Genomic DNA, 17764 nt, shown 5'->3' with positions numbered 1-17764 from the left:
GCCATCTTAGCTGCCAAAAGCTTTATAACTTACAATTTCATAGGCAACCAAAACTCCACGAGTCAACTCAAGCGACTGACTGAGCAGACAGTCCGAGATTAGGAACTTCCCGCAGAGCCGGAAAAACATATCAAAATTAGGTTGATCGATTAAAAAAAAAATAATAATAATAATAATTTATTCACTGCGGGCATTTCTCCATTCCTGTTTCTATGTCTACACTGAAAGCCTATATATCAGATCTGAAATAGTGAGTCTGCACCGAGTAAATCCACTGAACTTCCTACTACGTTAGTGGTTAGAGACAATGGGCTAGGACTGAGTTTCCTTGGCGATTTAGCAATACTGACTCAAGTGACTCAAGTGACTCGCACAACCCGGATCAGTTTAGTGAGTGACTCAGAATAACCCAAATCCTTAAAAGGATTTTTGCCAGGCCTACACTGAAAAAGCTGCTGTATTTGAAGTTGAGTTAGGAGTGAGAACGGGTTGCCCATACACACACATTTGCATACATACAGTACTTTAAGTCTGCAGTTTGTGTTTGAGGTTGGTCAGTTGCTCCATGTCGACGCTGCTGCCACCGCACACGATCACCAGCAGGGGGCCCAAGAGAGTCGGCAGCAGACCTAAAAAAAAAAAAAAAAAAAAAAAAAAAGAGTAGTGCAACAAAACTGATCATCTTTTCTAGAGGTTTCCCTTCATTAGAAATTAATCACTATATAGATTAAATAATCAGGGACCAAAATTAGCACCATCTACTAGCCAAATGCTGGTAAAATATATGCAAGTGGCTGGTAGATTTGCTTCACTCACATGCCAAAAAACAATGGTAATCTATTGAGTGGCTGGTAACATTTGAACATTCACTAGCCATTTGGCTGGTGGACAAAAAAGTTAATTATGGACCCTGATAATAATTATTGTTGTTAAACATATTCTACCAACATGGCTGTAGTCTGAAAAGGTCCTATGATGTATGCATGCATAAGAAAAAGAACCACGAGAAAATAAAAACGACAGAAAAAGCAAAATCAGTATACTCAGAAGACAATATAACAACAGAAAGCCAAGCAGTGAGGCCAAACAAAAGCATGACAAAATTAATTATAAATAAAAGACGATAAGAGCAATACAAAAAATTAAAAATAAAAGATAAGTAGTTACCTTCATCCTGTAATCTGCGTATAAGTCCGCTGTAGACAGCTGCTAGTGCTGCTCCGCACGCCATCTCCACCAACACACGCTCCTCATCTACAAGATCACACTCACACACACACACACACACACTAAAATAAAGGCAAAGCCAACATGAAGCCAAGTTCAATGTAGAGGCTTATGTTACCAATTCAAATCAAAAGTTAAGGATTGTTCATTTTCTTAGATATTTGGGCTGTTCTCAAATCATTACCAGCCAAAAGCACATTAAAACGCACGTTCAAGCAAACACAAACACAAACACAAACACACACACACACACACACACACACACACACACTAACCCAGGAATGTTTGGACAGCACGCAGAGCCTGCTGGTCAGTCACAAGTTCAGAAATGATTGTAAGCTCGTTGCATTGGCTGTATTCAAAAGCTTTCTTGCAAACTGTCTTTGCTCCGAGACATTTTGCCTCGCTGTGGAAAAACGGAAAGGTGAGGATGAAGTTAGTTTGGTTGCATTCCAAAAAAAACTTAACTGCAGAAAAGATTTGAACTCCCTTAAACCTCTAACCTGGTGATGTCATCCAGGGTGACCAACCTCCCCGCCTTAACCGCAGCGTTGAAACAGTGGGCCCCCACTGTCTCCATTGCAACGATGGGTACATCTGTCCAGCCTACATCCTTCAGGCCCTGGATGACACCACAGAGGAGCCCTCCTCCGCCCACAGACAGCAGCACAGCTCCAGGCTTCACACCGGGGCCCAGAGAGGCTGCGACCTCAGTGATCATACTGCCGTGGCCCTGCCTGGGTGTGTGGTGTGAGCAGGGGGAAGTTTTGACTGTAACTAATGTGATATTGCAGAGTTTTATAGTTCATTCATTAACACTGTGTTGCAGGAAACTTTTGAGTTTCTACCAGAGCAGGGGGTGATCGAATGGAGGAACATAGGTGAGTCCTTCAGTCTCTGCCAGTCTGAGAGCCTCTGCATTGGCATCATCCCAAACCTAAGAGGAAGATTTGACTTACTTCTTATAAATGTTTGTTTTCGCTCTAAAGAGTAGACACACAATTGCCAATTTCCTGTTTAAACAACCATGATCAGCTCGAAACCAATGTCCAGTGGTGGAATGTAACCAAGTGCATTTACTGTACTGTAAGTACTGCACTCAAGTACAAATTTGAGGTACTTTTACTTAAGTCTTTTCTTTTCATGCCACTTTCTACTTCACTGCATTTCAGAGAGAAATATTGTACTTTTTACTCCACTACATTAATTTGACAGCTTAAGTTACTAGTTACTTTACAATTTAAGATTTTCCACACAAAACACATTATAAAATATGTTTTATTGTAAATTAAACTAAAACATTATAACGGCCTACAAGTCCAGCTGTAATGATTAGCCGATTAAAAACATAGTCAATTGACAGAACTGTTTTGATCGTTTCCAGTTTAAAAATGGGAGGATTTTTCTGCATTGAGTACTTTTACTTTAAATAATAAAAGGTACATTTTCCTAGCCTGACAAGCCAGACCCACATCAAGATGTTGGGTCTGTGAACTCACCATTGGCAGGGCTCAATCCGAGGGGCGGGATAAACGGTTGTCTTTCAAATTCCTTCTGCACGCGGTAGGATAGCGCTACAACCAACCAGAGCAACGCTAGTTGATAGATTAAACGTATCCGGTTGGTAAAACTCCGAACACATCTTCTTTTCTTAAGAATGACTTAAGTGCCGTTCTTTGTTCTTTTCTCAAAGAAAAGAGCTTAACTCCAAGTCTTCCAGAGTCACGGCCAAAGCCGATTCGGAAGACCGCTGTTCACCAGCAGCAGCAGCCATCGTCTTTGTTTTCAAGTAGCAGGGAATTCACACGGAACCGTCGTAACTCTGTCGTCATTATGTTAAGCCCGCCCACCGACTCTATACACGATGTGATTGGCCCAGCTAAAGTTTGGCTTGGCTGCCGATAGGGTGCGTCTAGATTTCTAGGCTAACATTTTCCTAATAATACTTATATACTTTAACTTAAGTAACATTTTCAATGCAGGACTTTCACTTGTATCAGAGTATTTTACAGTGTGACATTTGTACTTTTACTTACAGTAAGTAAAGGATCTGAATACTACTTCCACCACTGCCAATGCCAAAGATCACTTGCGTATATTTAATATTATGCTTTACCTTGCCTGTAATCTTGACAGTAGCACCCTGATCCTGGAGTCTCTGAACAACCAGCTGAGGAGACGAGGAGGGAACTACGATGGTGGCCGGTACACCCATTTTTCTGGCTACGTAGGCTGCAGCCATGCCTGCATTACCACCTATAAAAATGCCTGTATGTTACGTTACAGTGACCAAATTGATAATGTATTGTGCTTACTAGAATGCTGTGTCACAGCAGAAATGTCACCTGAAGCGCAGACAACACCTTTGGACTGTCTGACCATCTGCAGAAGGGAGAAATGAAATGTAAAAGGGCAAGTTAGTGGGGTTTATTTACCAAGCAAATGTTGTATGCTTGGCTGAGATCTACACCACAATCAGTCAACATTGGCCTTTAATTCAAATGAGACATCAGATCAGTCAGTGTGTGATATGATGGAGGTGAAGTTGGAGGGCTCTTACCTGCTGGCAGAGGTGTCCGATGCCGCGGATCTTGAAGGAGCCGGAGGGCTGTGAATTCTCCATCTTCAGATACACAGCGGTTCCCACGAGTTTGGACATGCCGACGCTCTCCAGCAGCGGTGTGTTCAGGTGGAAATGGTTCGCCATGGTGCACCTAATTTTACTAACATGCCAAACAATGGGCAAAGACGAGTACAAAGTTGAGTGTGATGACGGCTGAGCAAACGCCTTCCACTGACGAGGACTGTGAAATGCGGTTGAAAGCTCCAGAAAAAAAAAATCTGAGTGGAACTTGATTTTTTTTGTTCAAAGTAGAAAGTTCGTTAACAGCCAGCAGTATGTCAATCTGTCTGTCAAGAGAAGTAGGATATTTTCAGCAAAGTGGTTTGGGGATTAGCAGGAGTCAGCAGGTGGTTCACAGGAAAATGCTTTACTACAGATTCTTTTTATATTAATAGGTGTCAAACTGATATTTCCTGTCCTATTGTGTGCCATGCATGGCCCGTGCTGCCTTCATGAGCAGCCAAAAACAGAGCAGTAGCAGTAACAGTTGAATGGCATGTACACATGAACATGGAAAAACAGGGAAATCGTAGTTTTACACATTTTGTAGATCAATGAAGCAGTAGCGACACATAATTAAAGAAAGCTAAAGTTAAGCAGAGATGAGCAACAATTCTTTGTTGTTGTTCAATAGAACACTATTTTCTGATTAAACACCAAAAACAAAAACAAAAAAGTCCCACCATTATATGCAGCTTGACAATTTATGTAGGCTATAAAATAGCTCCAGTTAACTGTTCAAAGTAAAAATTGGGAATAATCCTGAGTAACTGGGGCATTGTTTATAGAAAAACGCATCTCTTTTCATTCCACCTTGGTATTAGATTGGCAGCAGACATATCTCAAGCATTTATTTATTTAGCTATTTATTGTGTTAAGAGGTAATTCATCTATTAAGTTCAAAATGTACGTTTTATGTAGCACATTTTGTGTCTCGATCTTTACGCGAGTTTCCTCCACAACGTGACTTTGTCCTGAAACGTATGAAAGCTAACGTTAGCTGGTTGAACAAGAATGATTGTGTGACGCAGGAAATCCTTATGAATACAAAAAGTTACGTGCCGTACAGTACAGAAAGGTAAACCAATTTAATGACGTGACGTTACTAACTTGTACTGTACGTCTTTAGATAACAGCGTATTTTAATTTTATTAAATGTTGACTTACGTTTGGATAAAACGTCTGGTTGAACGAGCCTCTGACCTTTGAATAAAGTGTTTAATTGTATGCAAAGTGTATCATACTTTCAGTGCACGGTACATTATGCTATATAAAGTAGCTAGCACGTTGCAGAAGAGTGCCTCCAGTAGCAAAAGCAGCGTCAAACCGCGTCAATCAGTCAAACCAACAAAACTCTACGACTTCCGGTTGCTACTTCAAAATAAACGTGCCACTTTATGCCATAGATATACATAATAAAGGCCTTTATTATGTATATCTATGCTTTATGCACTTGATTCACTTTTTCAGTAATTATAGTAATAAAGCAAACAACAATAAAATTAATCTGCAATATTTTTAACATCATATTGTATCTAGTGTACACAGCAATATTCTTTAAAAGTACATTTTGACCTGTAGTTTGCCATGATTACTAACATAAGCATGTAGCCTAGTAACGAAAACAGGAGGACAAAATGAGCAGAAACCCTTACACATATATATGTATACACATATATAAACCCTTGTGTCTGTTACCTTTGTGGGTAGATCACAGCTAGACTTCCAGAACTATAATTTGTTGTTCCACAAACTTGGTTGTCTGGTCCTTCCTTATCACGTTTTGTGTGGTAACTTCACACGTGTTTGTACTTTAAGTAAAGTTGAACATGTGAACTTCCCCTCTAAAGTCCACAGTTTATTAACAAGGCTTGAATGTGTGTGTGTGTGTGTGTGTGTGTGTGTGTGTGTCTGAGCGTGTCAGAGAAAGAGGCGGCCTATGTTGATTTCTTTTTGTATGTTTTCTTCTTTTTTATGTTTTACCACACACACACACACACACACACACACACACACACACACACACACACACACACACACACACACACACACACACTCTAAAATAAAGGCAAAGCCAACATGAAGCCAAGTTCAATGTAGAGGCTTATGTTACCAATTCAAATCAAAAGTTAAGGATTGTTCATTTTCTTAGATATTTGGGCTGTTCTCAAGTCATTACCAGCCAAAAGCACATTAAAACGCACGTTCAAGCAAACACAAACACAGACACAGACACACACACACACACACACACACACACACACACACACACTAACCCAGGAATGTTTGGACAGCACGCAGAGCCTACTGGTCAGTCACAAGTTCAGAAATGATTGTAAGCTTGTTGCATTGGCTGTATTCAAAAGCTTTCTTGCAAACTGTCTTTGCTCCGAGACATTTTGCCTCGCTGTGGAAAAACGGAAAGGTGAGGATGAAGTTAGTTTGGTTGTGTTCCAAAAAACACTTAACTGCAGAAAAGATTTGAACTCCCATAAACCTCTAACCTGGTGATGTCATCCAGGGTGACCAACCTCCCCGCCTTAACCGCAGCGTTAAAACAGTGGGCCCCCACTGTCTCCATTGCAACGATGGGTACATCTGTCCAGCCTACATCCTTCAGGCCCTGGATGACACCACAGAGGAGCCCTCCTCCGCCCACAGACAGCAGCACAGCTCCAGGCTTCACACCGGGGCCCAGAGAGGCTGCGACCTCAGTGATCATACTGCCGTGGCCCTGCCTGGGTGTGTGGTGTGAGCAGGGGAAAGTTTTGACTGTAACTAATGTGATATTGCAGAGTTTTATAGTTCATTCATTAACACTGTGTTGCAGGAAACTTTTGAGTTTCTACCAGAGCAGGGGGTGATCGAATGGAGGAACATAGGTGAGTCCTTCAGTCTCTGCCAGTCTGAGAGCCTCTGCATTGGCATCATCCCAAACCTAAGAGGAAGATTTGACTTACTTCTTATAAATGTTTGTTTTCGCTCTAAAGAGTAGACACACAATTGCCAATTTCCTGTTTAAACAACCATGATCAGCTCGAAACCAATGTCCAGTGGTGGAATGTAACCAAGTGCATTTACTGTACTGTAAGTACTGCACTCAAGTACAAATTTGAGGTACTTTTACTTAAGTCTTTTCTTTTCATGCCACTTTCTACTTCACTACATTTCAGAGAGAAATATTGTACTTTTTACACACACACACACACACACACAATCCTGAGTGAGTGAGCCAGCGCTTGTTCTCTTTAGGGGTTATAATTTCTTTATTATCATTGTACATTAGCTGTGGAGTTGCAGGTTTCATATACACAAAGTAATGGGTCACGCTCCTCACACCAATGTGCCATTCTCACATCAAACATCACTCAACTTAACCTCATATTTTACACAGCATGTTCGAGGAAATTATGCTTTATTGTGTCAGAACCTTTCTGTACACTGGGTGGCAGCAGTGAGTTGCACCAGCACTGACAGATAAAGAAACAAGAGCAGTGTGTCTAATTATAATAACAATAGAAAAACAATTGTTTAAATAAAACAGTAAATCGGGGGGGGGGGGGAATAATACATTTCATACAACTACTGAAACATGTAAATATGAAGAAAAAAAAAACTTGTGAGAAAGTCAAGTTGTTTTCACACTTTAATTTCTCCATTCCCCATTAGCTAATGTAGCCCCATTTTAACACTCAAGCAATTAGCCCATGGAATATGTATAAAATTATATTTCCGACCTCCTAAACTCAAGTTTCCTAAAAAATGTGCCACTGAGCTTCTGGTAGATGGGAAACGCTGCTTTATCATATTGTTAGTGTTAGAGCCTGGTATCAGTATTGCCCCAGTATGAGGACCAATATGTGTCAGGCCCTAGTCTGGACTAGGTGTTAATGGGTGGCAGAAGTTTTATTCAAAATGTGGAAAATGTTGTCACTTTAATTCCTCCTCCTCTTCCTCCTCCTCCTTCACCCTTCTTTGTCGTAGCTGCTTTGGTTTCACAAAATAATTAGTATTTTTTACAAACACATTTCTCACCTTGTTTTCCTTCTGTTCTCCTCTCTTACCAGCAGCAACCATTTTGCAGTTGAACAGATGTTGGTATGACAGCATGCACCAGTGCTGAGTCAACATAAATACAGAATAGTAAAAGGCTGAGGCATCCGCAAGTATTCACAGATGCTTCTTTTATCATTTTGTGAAATCAGAATCAAAATATTCTTCTGATATCAGTTCTTCTTTTTTTTCTTTTTTTTTTACCATGCCATAATATTATATTTTCAACATCTGTTGCGCATGTGTGTTGATGTGGACCACAGCCACCATGCATCAAAAGCTTGCTGGATTCTGTTTATTTAGTCTCGTGGTTGCACTTCCAACATTATTCCTGACTAACACTGCTAATAGCTGCTCCATCTAAAACTTGACAAAACCGGGCTCTCTTTTAACACACATTCATAGGTACACTATGTGTTTTCTCCTCGCACTTCCCTCTCTCCAACTTCACATCTCACACATACTTTGACCTGATCTAGTCTGTAAATTCACTGCATTTAAATCTTCTCATCACACAGTGTGAAAGTGTATTCAGACAACACACTACGTTCATTGCTATGCAGTCGATGAGCTTGTCTTCATTAAAATCCATCTGGGTGTTTTGTTTTTTTTGTTTTTGTTTTTTTAAATTAACACCATACAAAAATAAAGTTGCATTCAAAAATCAAGATTATTTGGATGAATGTCAGACAGAGCAGTATAAATCCAAGCCCGTGTGTTCATGTTCTGAGCTGAAAGAACTCAACACAGCATCCAAATTATATTTCTTATTTTGGTTTCTATTCAGCTTCTCTCATGCGGCTGAACTGGTGTGAAGTTGCCAAGCTACTGTTGCTCAAAATAAGATTCAGTCCATTTTCTTTGTTTTTTGTTTTCAATTGCAGCAACCCAGTGAAAATATAGAAAGATTCTACCATAAAGTGTCTCTGTGGTTCCAGCATCACATCCAAACAAACGGGAGGGGGGAAAAACAAGTTGCTTCATCAGAGTTGCGAGCTCCGTCTTTGTTTCCTTCTTTCTGCCTCCTGACTACCTCCATCATTTGTTTGTTTCTTTCTCGGCTATTGCTTCCGCCCACACGCTGCTTGCTGCTGCTGCCTCTTCTTCTCGGTGTGCATGCGCCCTCGGCGAGCGTGCACGTGGCTCCTGATCTGGGCTTTATGCCAGTGAGCGTTGTCTGGGTTTGATTCTTGGATACAGCTGGAGAGAGAGCAAGAGAGACGGAGAGGGGGCAGGGACATTACATCATGTTAACGACGTGCTCAAGGTGCCCGAGCATCATGAAGGCACACAGTGTGGGGACACATCTGCCAAGTAAGAAGTCAATTCACTGAATGAACTGGAATGAGGTTTGGTGTTAAGCGTAAACTAATACAGTACTATACGTGTACTTCCTGCTGTAAAAATACGGATCCAACATTCAGTTTAATTTCCACTGAGGCAGCATGGCATACAGTACAGTTGCAGCTGAATGGTTGGAGCTGTAAAGGGACACTGTGATGGACAGTTTTATTAAAGCTATAATGTTCAGCTTTACCAGTACAATACTTGAGTTAAGCGTTATGGAGTGTGCACAAAAGCACAAACCCTGTCCAGCAATCATTTTCTAAAACAAGCCAGTATTATTTTTCTTGTCGCTTCACTTATACAATTAAAATAGATGTATCTATCTGGTACATGTAAAAACAAAAAAATAGAAACTTAGGATTAGTGTTATATGACTGTAGCTAACAGTTTCATAGCTATGGGTAGAAAACAATAACCATTCAGAGATGAAATCTATTGACTCATTTCTGGGCCCAAGTTTGATCTGTCCACCGCATTTACTAAAAATCTGTTATATCTGAAGTTTTTCAGCTATGTCGACAGATTAAATCAACCTCAATGTACGCTACTTTCAGATATTTATTTTGGGGATTTATTTGATAGAATAACTTTTTTTTCTAACTTTATTGTGACATAATTAAACCTACATTGTGTAATTTTTTGAGTTGATTCTTAGCAAAAACCCCTTTGTTCTTTCACAAATATGTGCTCATTCATGTGTAATTACATCCACCAACTAATCAAAGTATTCTCGTACACGTAGAATCTGCCATTCGGAATAATTCAGAATACATAGGAGCGAGTCGCTCGAATGAAGGCCGCCATGTTGCACCTCCATCTTTAAAATACATTAGCCAAAGAGGGACATACCTCCTCCTTTCGTGCTTTTACACTCAGTGGCACTGTGACAAATGCCAGGGAGGGAGGGGGAGGAGATTACCGTATTTTCCGGACTATAAGTCGCACTTTTTTTTCATACTTTGGCTGGTCCTGCGACTTATAGTCAGGTGCGACTTATATATCAAAATATATATAATTTAACATGTTTTAAATGTTATTTCATGCTGAAAACATTACCGTCTACAGCCGCGAGAGGCGCTCTAGGCTTGTGACAACTATATGCTGCTCCTAAAGACAACTGAGAAAGAAAAGAAACTGCAGGTGACTGCAGGTAGTAAAATATGCAGCCGAAAACGGTAATCGAGCAGCAGAACGAAAGTTTGGAGTGAGTGAGAAACTTGTGAGGGACTGGCGAAAAGGTTAGTCTTACTGCAGTGAAGAAAACAAAGAAAGCTAGTCGCGCGCTGAAATCCAGATGGCCAGAGCTGGAGGAACGAGTCCACAGATGGGTGCTTGAACAACGTGCTGCTGGGAGAGGCTCGTCTGTTCTTGGTCTTGAATTTTGTGAAATAAATTTCGAAATAAATGCGACTTATAGTCCAGTGCGACTTATATATGTTTTTTTCCTCTTCGTGACGCTTTTTTTGACTGATGCGACTTATACTCCGGAGCGACTTATAGTCCGGAAAATACGGTACTCGCGTCTGCCGGCAGATTTGAAAGCCTGTTGAAGATGGAGGATCACACCTATTCTCTACGACATGTAACGGAGTCGCCAAGGAAGTTAAAAAGAGCGACAGGCAACGCAACAAGACCAAAGTTAATATTGGAGTGGCTTTTCCAAGATGGAAAGAGCTCATGAGGAGAAAGGATTTTAAAAGGGACGCCGAAGTTGCCTGCTTTCTTCTCGACAGGTAATTCTGGCTATTTGTGTAAATTCAACGTTTCAAAGTTGCTTGGCTAACTATAGCATGGTTGTGCATAACGCCGTGATTTCCCTGGCAGACAACTCACGTCACGCAGTTGTAACACAGACAGCTAGAACAGCTGCGTGTAAACGATGGCGATACTCAGAGCTAATTTCAAGTTCGGCCACCGTAGGAGTTAGAACGCGCTCGGAATGGGGGGGGGGCTAGAAAGTAATATTTTAGTTGGTTGTCATATACAATTTCACTGCTAGATGGGAGAAATTCTTACACAATGTAGCTTTAAAGAGGGGATTACCATATATATTGCATACTTGTTTTTTTCTGTTTTTAATGGGAACACTGTGCACATTACCTGTAGCTGGTGGTAATTGACTGTTCGCTAAAACCCCTCCCTCAAAGGCGATTGTCCAATCATTGCTTAGCAACCATAACTAGAAACGACAGGTCTATCAAGCTTTGGATTTCTCCAAAACTCTTGTCTATGTCTTTTTGTGGCGGCCATTAAAGTAGACAGTGCTCTATGTGTGCACACATTTATGAAAAGGTGTCTGTTGTTATGTCTTAGTGTTCTCTCACCCCCAGTAGGTTTCTGGGTATATATCCCTCGCGGTCGTTAAGCCGTGCCCACCACCACTCTGTCTCAGTGTCGTCACGCCGACGCAGCACGGTGAGGGCATCGCCCTCGCTGAAGGACAGCTCATCGGATTGCTGGGCCGTGTAGTCCCAGAGAGTGTAGACCAAACCTTTGTTCATCACACCCAACTTTTCTTGGACACCTGGTGAGAGATGCAGAGTATTTCAGTGTTCAAAATAAAAAAATAAACCGTTTCAATTATGCTGCTGTCAATTGTCACATGAAGGGTACTGTTGTTGACTGATCATCTGTCTGTATACCTACCGTAGAGGAACTGAGAACACTGTGTATAGCCCTCCTCCATTTCTTCACATTTGTCTGCCGCCGTTTCCACGTCGCTAATTGTCGTGGCGAAAATGGCGGCCCCCGACTCCACCAGCATCTTACAGAGGTGGACGCTGTTACATGAAGCTGCACAGTGCAGAGGAGTCCTGGGAGAGACAACATTAAAATATGACTTTAAACCGACTGAAAAATTCCCCTGCAAGACATGGTTCATTCAAGACAGTACAAAGGTCCCAGGTATGCACTTACACCAAAAATCAAACACAATGAATGTCATCATGAAACCGGAGGACGTTAGCTAAACATTAATTCAGTCAAATGCATCGGTAATTCAATCAAGTTCAACTTCTGAATGCAGATCCTCATTACACTTGGTAATCTCTTCCTTCAATAATGCGGAGGCAGCTGGGTCAAAAAATTAATTTAGAAATGCAATTATCTCCGTCATTGTTACCTCTGAGCTGAGCTGCAGTATCGCTGCCACAGAGCGTGTTCATTAAACCAAACCCCCTCTAGCCCTTCAGCAGCCACTGTTCTATTATTAGTCTGGACTATTACATGATTGAACGACTGGCTGAAGGTACTGACCATCCGTCACTGTCGGCTGCGTTTACGTTGACTCCAAAGTCCAGCAGGAACTTCACAATATGGTGATGGCCGGCGCAGACAGCATTATGAAGAGGAGTTATGCCTTCATCGTTAGGCATACTGGGATTTTCCACCTTAAAGACAGAGATGATGAGAATATATACATGGAGATATTAGACTAATAGAATGATTGGCTATCCACAGTAACAATGGAAGAAACCCTTCACTTCAACCCCAGTGGAGAGAACTATAGAAGTGCCAAGCGCCTGAATTCACTGCAAAACTGGGCATAGTGCAACATTTTTTGAACAGCTGGGAAGTTGTTGAGTCTTACTGCCTTGGGGTATGATAACGTCAAACTGAGCTTGTTCTGGATGTGAAGCATCTGCATGTTTCCTTGAAAGTATCAGCTCGAGTTTGCCGTTTGCAGAGTCAGTAAGCACTTTTGTCCAAGTGAAAGATGTCAGTGATAGACGGGGATTTGCCTTTAAAGATATAAGGCTTTGTTCTGTGCCTTATATCTTTGTTCAAAAACAACTCTGTGATACAGAGTGTGTGTCATCAACAATAACTTTCCACACCTGACGACTGAGACCACCTCTCCCCTGATGATCTGCTGAAGATCAAAGATATTATACTTAATAAGTGCTGTCGTGAAGGTATGTTGAGGCAATCTGTGTGTGGGTGAACAGAAATCGTTGGCATGTACAAATATTCTTCTGTTGCATAAGGAAATGTATCAAAATCACTGAAATGTATCAAAAGCACAACATTTTAGAAGTGTAACCACATTGGAAGTATTAGAACCAATATGATATTTAGCTCTACCTGACAGACAATGTAAAGATTATCTAGTGAGATTACACTTACTCATTCTAGAAACAGTCTGTGGCTTCAGACCAATTATCTCCCACAGCTGACCAACTGCTGAAGTAGCTTGTTGATACTATTCGGTCAGGGTTTAGACCACACCACAGCACTGAAAATCCCCAAACCCAAGTAGTGATTAGGACAGCAGCTGACTCAACCTTAATTTAAATTGTCTTATTATTGTTATGTGAAAGAGCTGGCCCCCGACCATCTTCAAGCTACCCCATTATTCACCAGTCAAGCTGCCTTCCCTGACCTCGTCCACCATGCTACGCATCTTCTGAGCTATCCTATCTTATGACTCTTCCCCCTATCCCCTGCACTTTGGACCTGAATTGATGTGAAAAACTGATTCTGGACTTATCTTTTTGGACTTTTCTTCTGGTATATTGGACTTTCGATTTATTCCATTTGTGTTAAACCACTTGTTGCAACCAGTGGGTCCCAGATGTCTGAGAGGGGATCTCTCTTTGAATTGCCTCTCCATACAGTAAGTGTTTCCACAGGATTATTAGACGGTGGTTTCCCTCTCTTTCTCGCGAAGCATAAGATGGGTTTGGAGGCTTGTAAAGCCCTTTGACTCACTGTAATATTGTGCTGTACAAATTAACTTGGCTTGATTTTTTTTATTTAGCTCTGTTAATAGGCATTTGGAATTTGAATGATATAATTACAATAGAAATACTGTAACTGTAGCAACCTGATTTAGTGTTACCTCATATATAATCCTCTGCACCAGATCAAACTCTCCCTCTAATGATGCGTCCAGCAGCAGAGCTAGAGGGTTAAACTTCACTCTCAGACCGTGGCCTGTTCGCTCTGATGACGGCTTCTTCAGGTTGGTCCGCTTCACCTGCAGCACGCACGGGGAGAAACGGAAACGTGTTGACAGCGCAAGATAGGAGTTGCTAAGTGAGTACTTACTGCTTAACCTGGCATATTAGCTTACACAGAGAACAATTATTGTGTTTAGGTTATCAGTAACATATTACAAAGCACAACAAGAAACAAAACAGAATACTCGCTAAGAAATCCAATTTATAGGTTATAGGTCAGGGGTCTTTTTTTAAGCCAAGGACCCCTTAGCTGAAAAAGAAACAGAGTAGGGACTCCCTACTAAATATATTGTATGCAATTGAGTGGCATATTAAACATGGGCCAGATGGATGAAAATGAATGTATATTAATAAATTATACACAATGTTTTAACTGTATGGCTACCTTACCTATAATAAGCTTATCTTTTCAATGTGTACATGTTTTTTTTTCACATATAGGCCAATTTATCTTTGCTATTATAATTATAATTCATATTAATGTTTATTTTCAGACATATTTTAATTTTTTTTAAAACCTTTAAAAAAATAGATTTTTTGGCGGCCCCCCCTGCACTAACTCTGAGGACCCCCTAGGGGTCACGGACCCCCTGTTGAAGATCTCTGTTATAGGTTATACGTATTATTAGTGTCCATTTTAGGAAACAGAAGCCTTAGCTTCCATGTGTGTACTGTACCCTATACCACTTATAATTACAATCTATGCCTACCTTAGGCAGTGAAGGGGGGGCAGGAGGTGATGGTGAAGGGGAGGCATGGCCTACAGAGTTGTGTGCAGGACTAGATCCTCTCTGGTTGTTATTGTTCTGGTCCTCTGGCCTATCAGGTGCAGGGGGTGGGCTGGTTCGGGTCGGTGGAGACACGTTATTGGTAGTTTCTGCTTTTGCTGCCGTCTCTTTGGGTGTTTCTACGGCACCAGAAGGAGGGGACAATCGGCGGGAGCCCGAGTTCAGGTTTTGAACTTCGCCTTCCACGGCTGCCATACTGCTGTGCTTGTCACCAGGTTCTGCGTTTCCATTTGCTGAATGGATGTTGTCCATTTCACCCAAAAGGCAGTCAGGCTGGTAGAAAGTATTGCCTGGAATTGAGAGGGAAACAGTTGATTTAAGCATCGTCAAACCCTTAAGCTCAATATGCTGTATAGATCAACTGATGCCACGTAAACTGTCCTGAGGAGAGGCCATATCATCATATAACAGTGTCTTACCTGAGCCTCCTTCCATGCCTCCCGCCAACGTGTTGAACCTGCACACCACAAAAGAAATCAGCTTTAACCAAGCTGCTGCAACCTTTGTTCATTGTTATTTAGTTTCTGTTTCAAATTCTGTTTCATGAAAATGTATTTGTTTTTGCGGTGGGGTACAGTATACAGTATAGCACAGACCTCTGGTACAGTAGTTTTTGTATGTTTGGCCCCTGCGGGCCCTCAGGCTCTGTGATTGAGCTCCGTTTTTTCAGGGGTCGTGGTGCATTGCTGAGACGTCGGCGGAGAACCTCCAGATCGGCATCACTCTGGTAACGTAGCTGGGAGTGGGCTGTGAAGGGCAGAGATGGGACATTTCTTCTGTTATTTATTGAAATGGTGTTATTAATTGCTTCTGCTCACCAGATCCCAAATCATCACTTATTTGACACAGAAGATTTTTTTGTTTCAATTGAGTAGAAAAAACAAACTATTTTCTAAGGAAATGACCATAAGGTAAATGAACCCTATAAGTAAGTAAAAGCAAGTGAAGTGTCGTAGAGAGTATCAAAACGTATTAGAGATTTGTCACAGATTTATACTCAATTTACACTGCAAAAACTACCGATATCACATAGAACCAAAATTATGGCAGCACACTGATGAGTTTGATTTATTCTCTGGCACCTACCGACTGGGGTGAGTTTAGTGGGACTAAGAGGACGAGGGATGTTGTCAACAGTGGGAGGTGGGAGGATTTGCCCATCACTGCTCTCACCTCCTCCTTTCCCTCCTTCTTTATCTGTAACATCTTCTCCACCTGCTCTTACTCCTCCTCCTCCTCCTCCTCCCTGGAGAAAAGGGACAGGGGATGGAGAAGTGGAGGAGGTGGGGAGGATGGGTTTACCATAGACTGTGGAGAGAAAGGAAATGGGACAGAGCTTAGATGGATTTTCCATTGTGGACATTGTAACATTAATTATACACTATCTTTATGTGTGTCACAATCTGTAAAAACATGTTTAAATCTGCTGTTTAATTACCTGCTTTGACAGTAGTCCTGTTGCTAAGAGATCCATAGTTTTTGGCCTGAGGCTGTTGGAGATACATGCTGTAGATGGAGCTGCTGTTCATGGTGGCGGGGCCCTTCCTGGGGGACTGGGGCCTGGAGGGGTGGTCCGGAACGTAGGGACGCACAGCCACCGCTGGAGGGGGATCTGTTCGCTCTGTTTGTGGGGACAAGGGCGATGGCTGGGAGGCGGAGCCTAACAGTAGAGACAGAGTAAGGAATATATACAATTAACACTTAATTTTCAAATGCTACGCTTACATCTCTATGACCGAAAGATGTGTAGAAGGTCAAACACCCACCTGACATCAACTGAAGAACAGTGCTTAAAAAGTATAGTAAGTTCAGCATGGTGTTGATGAGTTACTATTTAAATTACCGTGGCTTGAATTTGGAGGGACGGAGATCCGTTGCTGTATTTGTTGTGAAGAGGAAGATGATAAAGAGGACGATGAGGTGGCATTTGCAGCAGTGGATCGGGGCCAGCCCAGTGTACCAGGGGCAGAACGGGGCAGGGAGCTGGTAGCATTGTGATGCCCTGCTGCCTGGTGGGTGGCACTGGGGTAGGTACCATAACCAGAAGGAAGCTGGTGGGAGGAGGAGACATTGAAATAAGGAGAGAATTTGAAAAATATTTTTCTAAAGCCTGATTGCATAACCTTATTTTGCATTGGTATTTTGGAAAGAGACATTTTACTGCACTGGTCTACAATGTGGTAGCGAGGGCACCTAAAATAATAATAATAATAATAATAATAATAATAATAATAATAATACATTTTATTTATAGGCGCCTTTCTTGATACATAAGGACACCTAACATGAACAAATAATAAAAGAAACAGATGCACAACAAAGACTACACAGAATTACAAAGCAATTAGTCTCGCATTGCCAGACCTTCCTCTACAGCACTGCGGAGGAGGGTCTGGCTAGTCCACACAGCATTCTGGTTTATCGTCATTTCTTTAAACCAATCACAATCGTCTTGGGCGGAGCTAAGCGCTGGACGGAGCAACGGCGCCTCTGCAAAATAGCCTCAGGAAGGAACTTGTTTGGGTGGAAAATGTGTACGGTCAAAGATTGTTTGTTTTAGTCGTGCAACAGAAAACTCTGATTGGACATATAGTCTAGCTAGCTGTCTGGATTTACCCTGCAGAGATCTGAGGAGCAGTTAACAATAGTCCTCATAAATCGACCGGAGTTTAGAATGCCAACACAAAGAAAGCAGAAGGTGACGGACATCCAGCGGAATTTCCGGCAGCACCTGAACAATCCCGGAAATAAAACGCTGTTGATAT

At 41.7% G+C, this 17764-nt stretch overlaps 2 protein-coding genes and 1 long non-coding RNA gene across 5 annotated transcripts in view; all 3 read right to left on the bottom strand.

Annotated features, from left to right (window-relative positions):
* Positions 1-359: 359 nt before the first annotated feature.
* Positions 360-5183, bottom strand: sdsl (serine dehydratase-like). Of its 2 annotated transcripts, XM_078277938.1 has the most exons (9): positions 5018-5183; positions 3788-3950; positions 3573-3609; positions 3344-3483; positions 2076-2164; positions 1731-1964; positions 1503-1633; positions 1168-1254; positions 360-629 (listed from the first exon to the last, which is right to left on the bottom strand). In XM_078277938.1, exons 2-9 carry the CDS (start codon positions 3932-3934, stop codon positions 526-528), a joined length of 969 nt encoding a protein of 322 aa, XP_078134064.1. In that variant the 5' UTR covers positions 3935-3950; positions 5018-5183; the 3' UTR covers positions 360-525. The 2 variants fall into 2 exon arrangements, with proteins under 2 accessions (XP_078134064.1, XP_078134065.1); XM_078277939.1 differs by lacking the exon at positions 360-629 and having other exon boundaries at positions 1179-1267.
* A 980-nt stretch (positions 5184-6163) lies between these two features.
* On the bottom strand, positions 6164-6815 carry LOC144535432 (uncharacterized). Its single transcript, XR_013503665.1, has 3 exons — positions 6700-6815; positions 6355-6588; positions 6164-6257 (listed from the first exon to the last, which is right to left on the bottom strand). It is a non-coding gene; the product is annotated as an uncharacterized LOC144535432 (long non-coding RNA).
* A 282-nt stretch (positions 6816-7097) lies between these two features.
* The window catches only part of LOC144535351 (apoptosis-stimulating of p53 protein 1-like), a 48607-nt gene continuing 37940 nt past the window's right edge, over positions 7098-17764 (bottom strand). For both annotated transcript variants that reach the window (XM_078277774.1, XM_078277775.1), the window contains 11 exons: positions 16843-17050; positions 16438-16659; positions 16086-16307; positions 15596-15746; positions 15419-15456; positions 14922-15289; positions 14091-14228; positions 12506-12639; positions 11897-12063; positions 11575-11774; positions 7098-9103 (listed from right to left, as the gene is read on the bottom strand). In XM_078277774.1, the coding sequence (XP_078133900.1) occupies positions 9062-9103; positions 11575-11774; positions 11897-12063; positions 12506-12639; positions 14091-14228; positions 14922-15289; positions 15419-15456; positions 15596-15746; positions 16086-16307; positions 16438-16659; positions 16843-17050 (1890 nt within the window). In that variant the 3' untranslated portion in view covers positions 7098-9061. The remainder of the gene's footprint in view (positions 9104-11574; positions 11775-11896; positions 12064-12505; positions 12640-14090; positions 14229-14921; positions 15290-15418; positions 15457-15595; positions 15747-16085; positions 16308-16437; positions 16660-16842; positions 17051-17764) is intronic.

Source organism: Sander vitreus, chromosome 20 (genome assembly GCF_031162955.1).
Source record: "Sander vitreus isolate 19-12246 chromosome 20, sanVit1, whole genome shotgun sequence".
In the NCBI taxonomy this organism is placed as follows: Eukaryota; Metazoa; Chordata; class Actinopteri; order Perciformes; family Percidae; genus Sander; species Sander vitreus.
The sequence above is the reverse complement of the archived record's forward strand: the minus strand, read 5'-3'. Positions and strand labels throughout refer to the sequence as shown.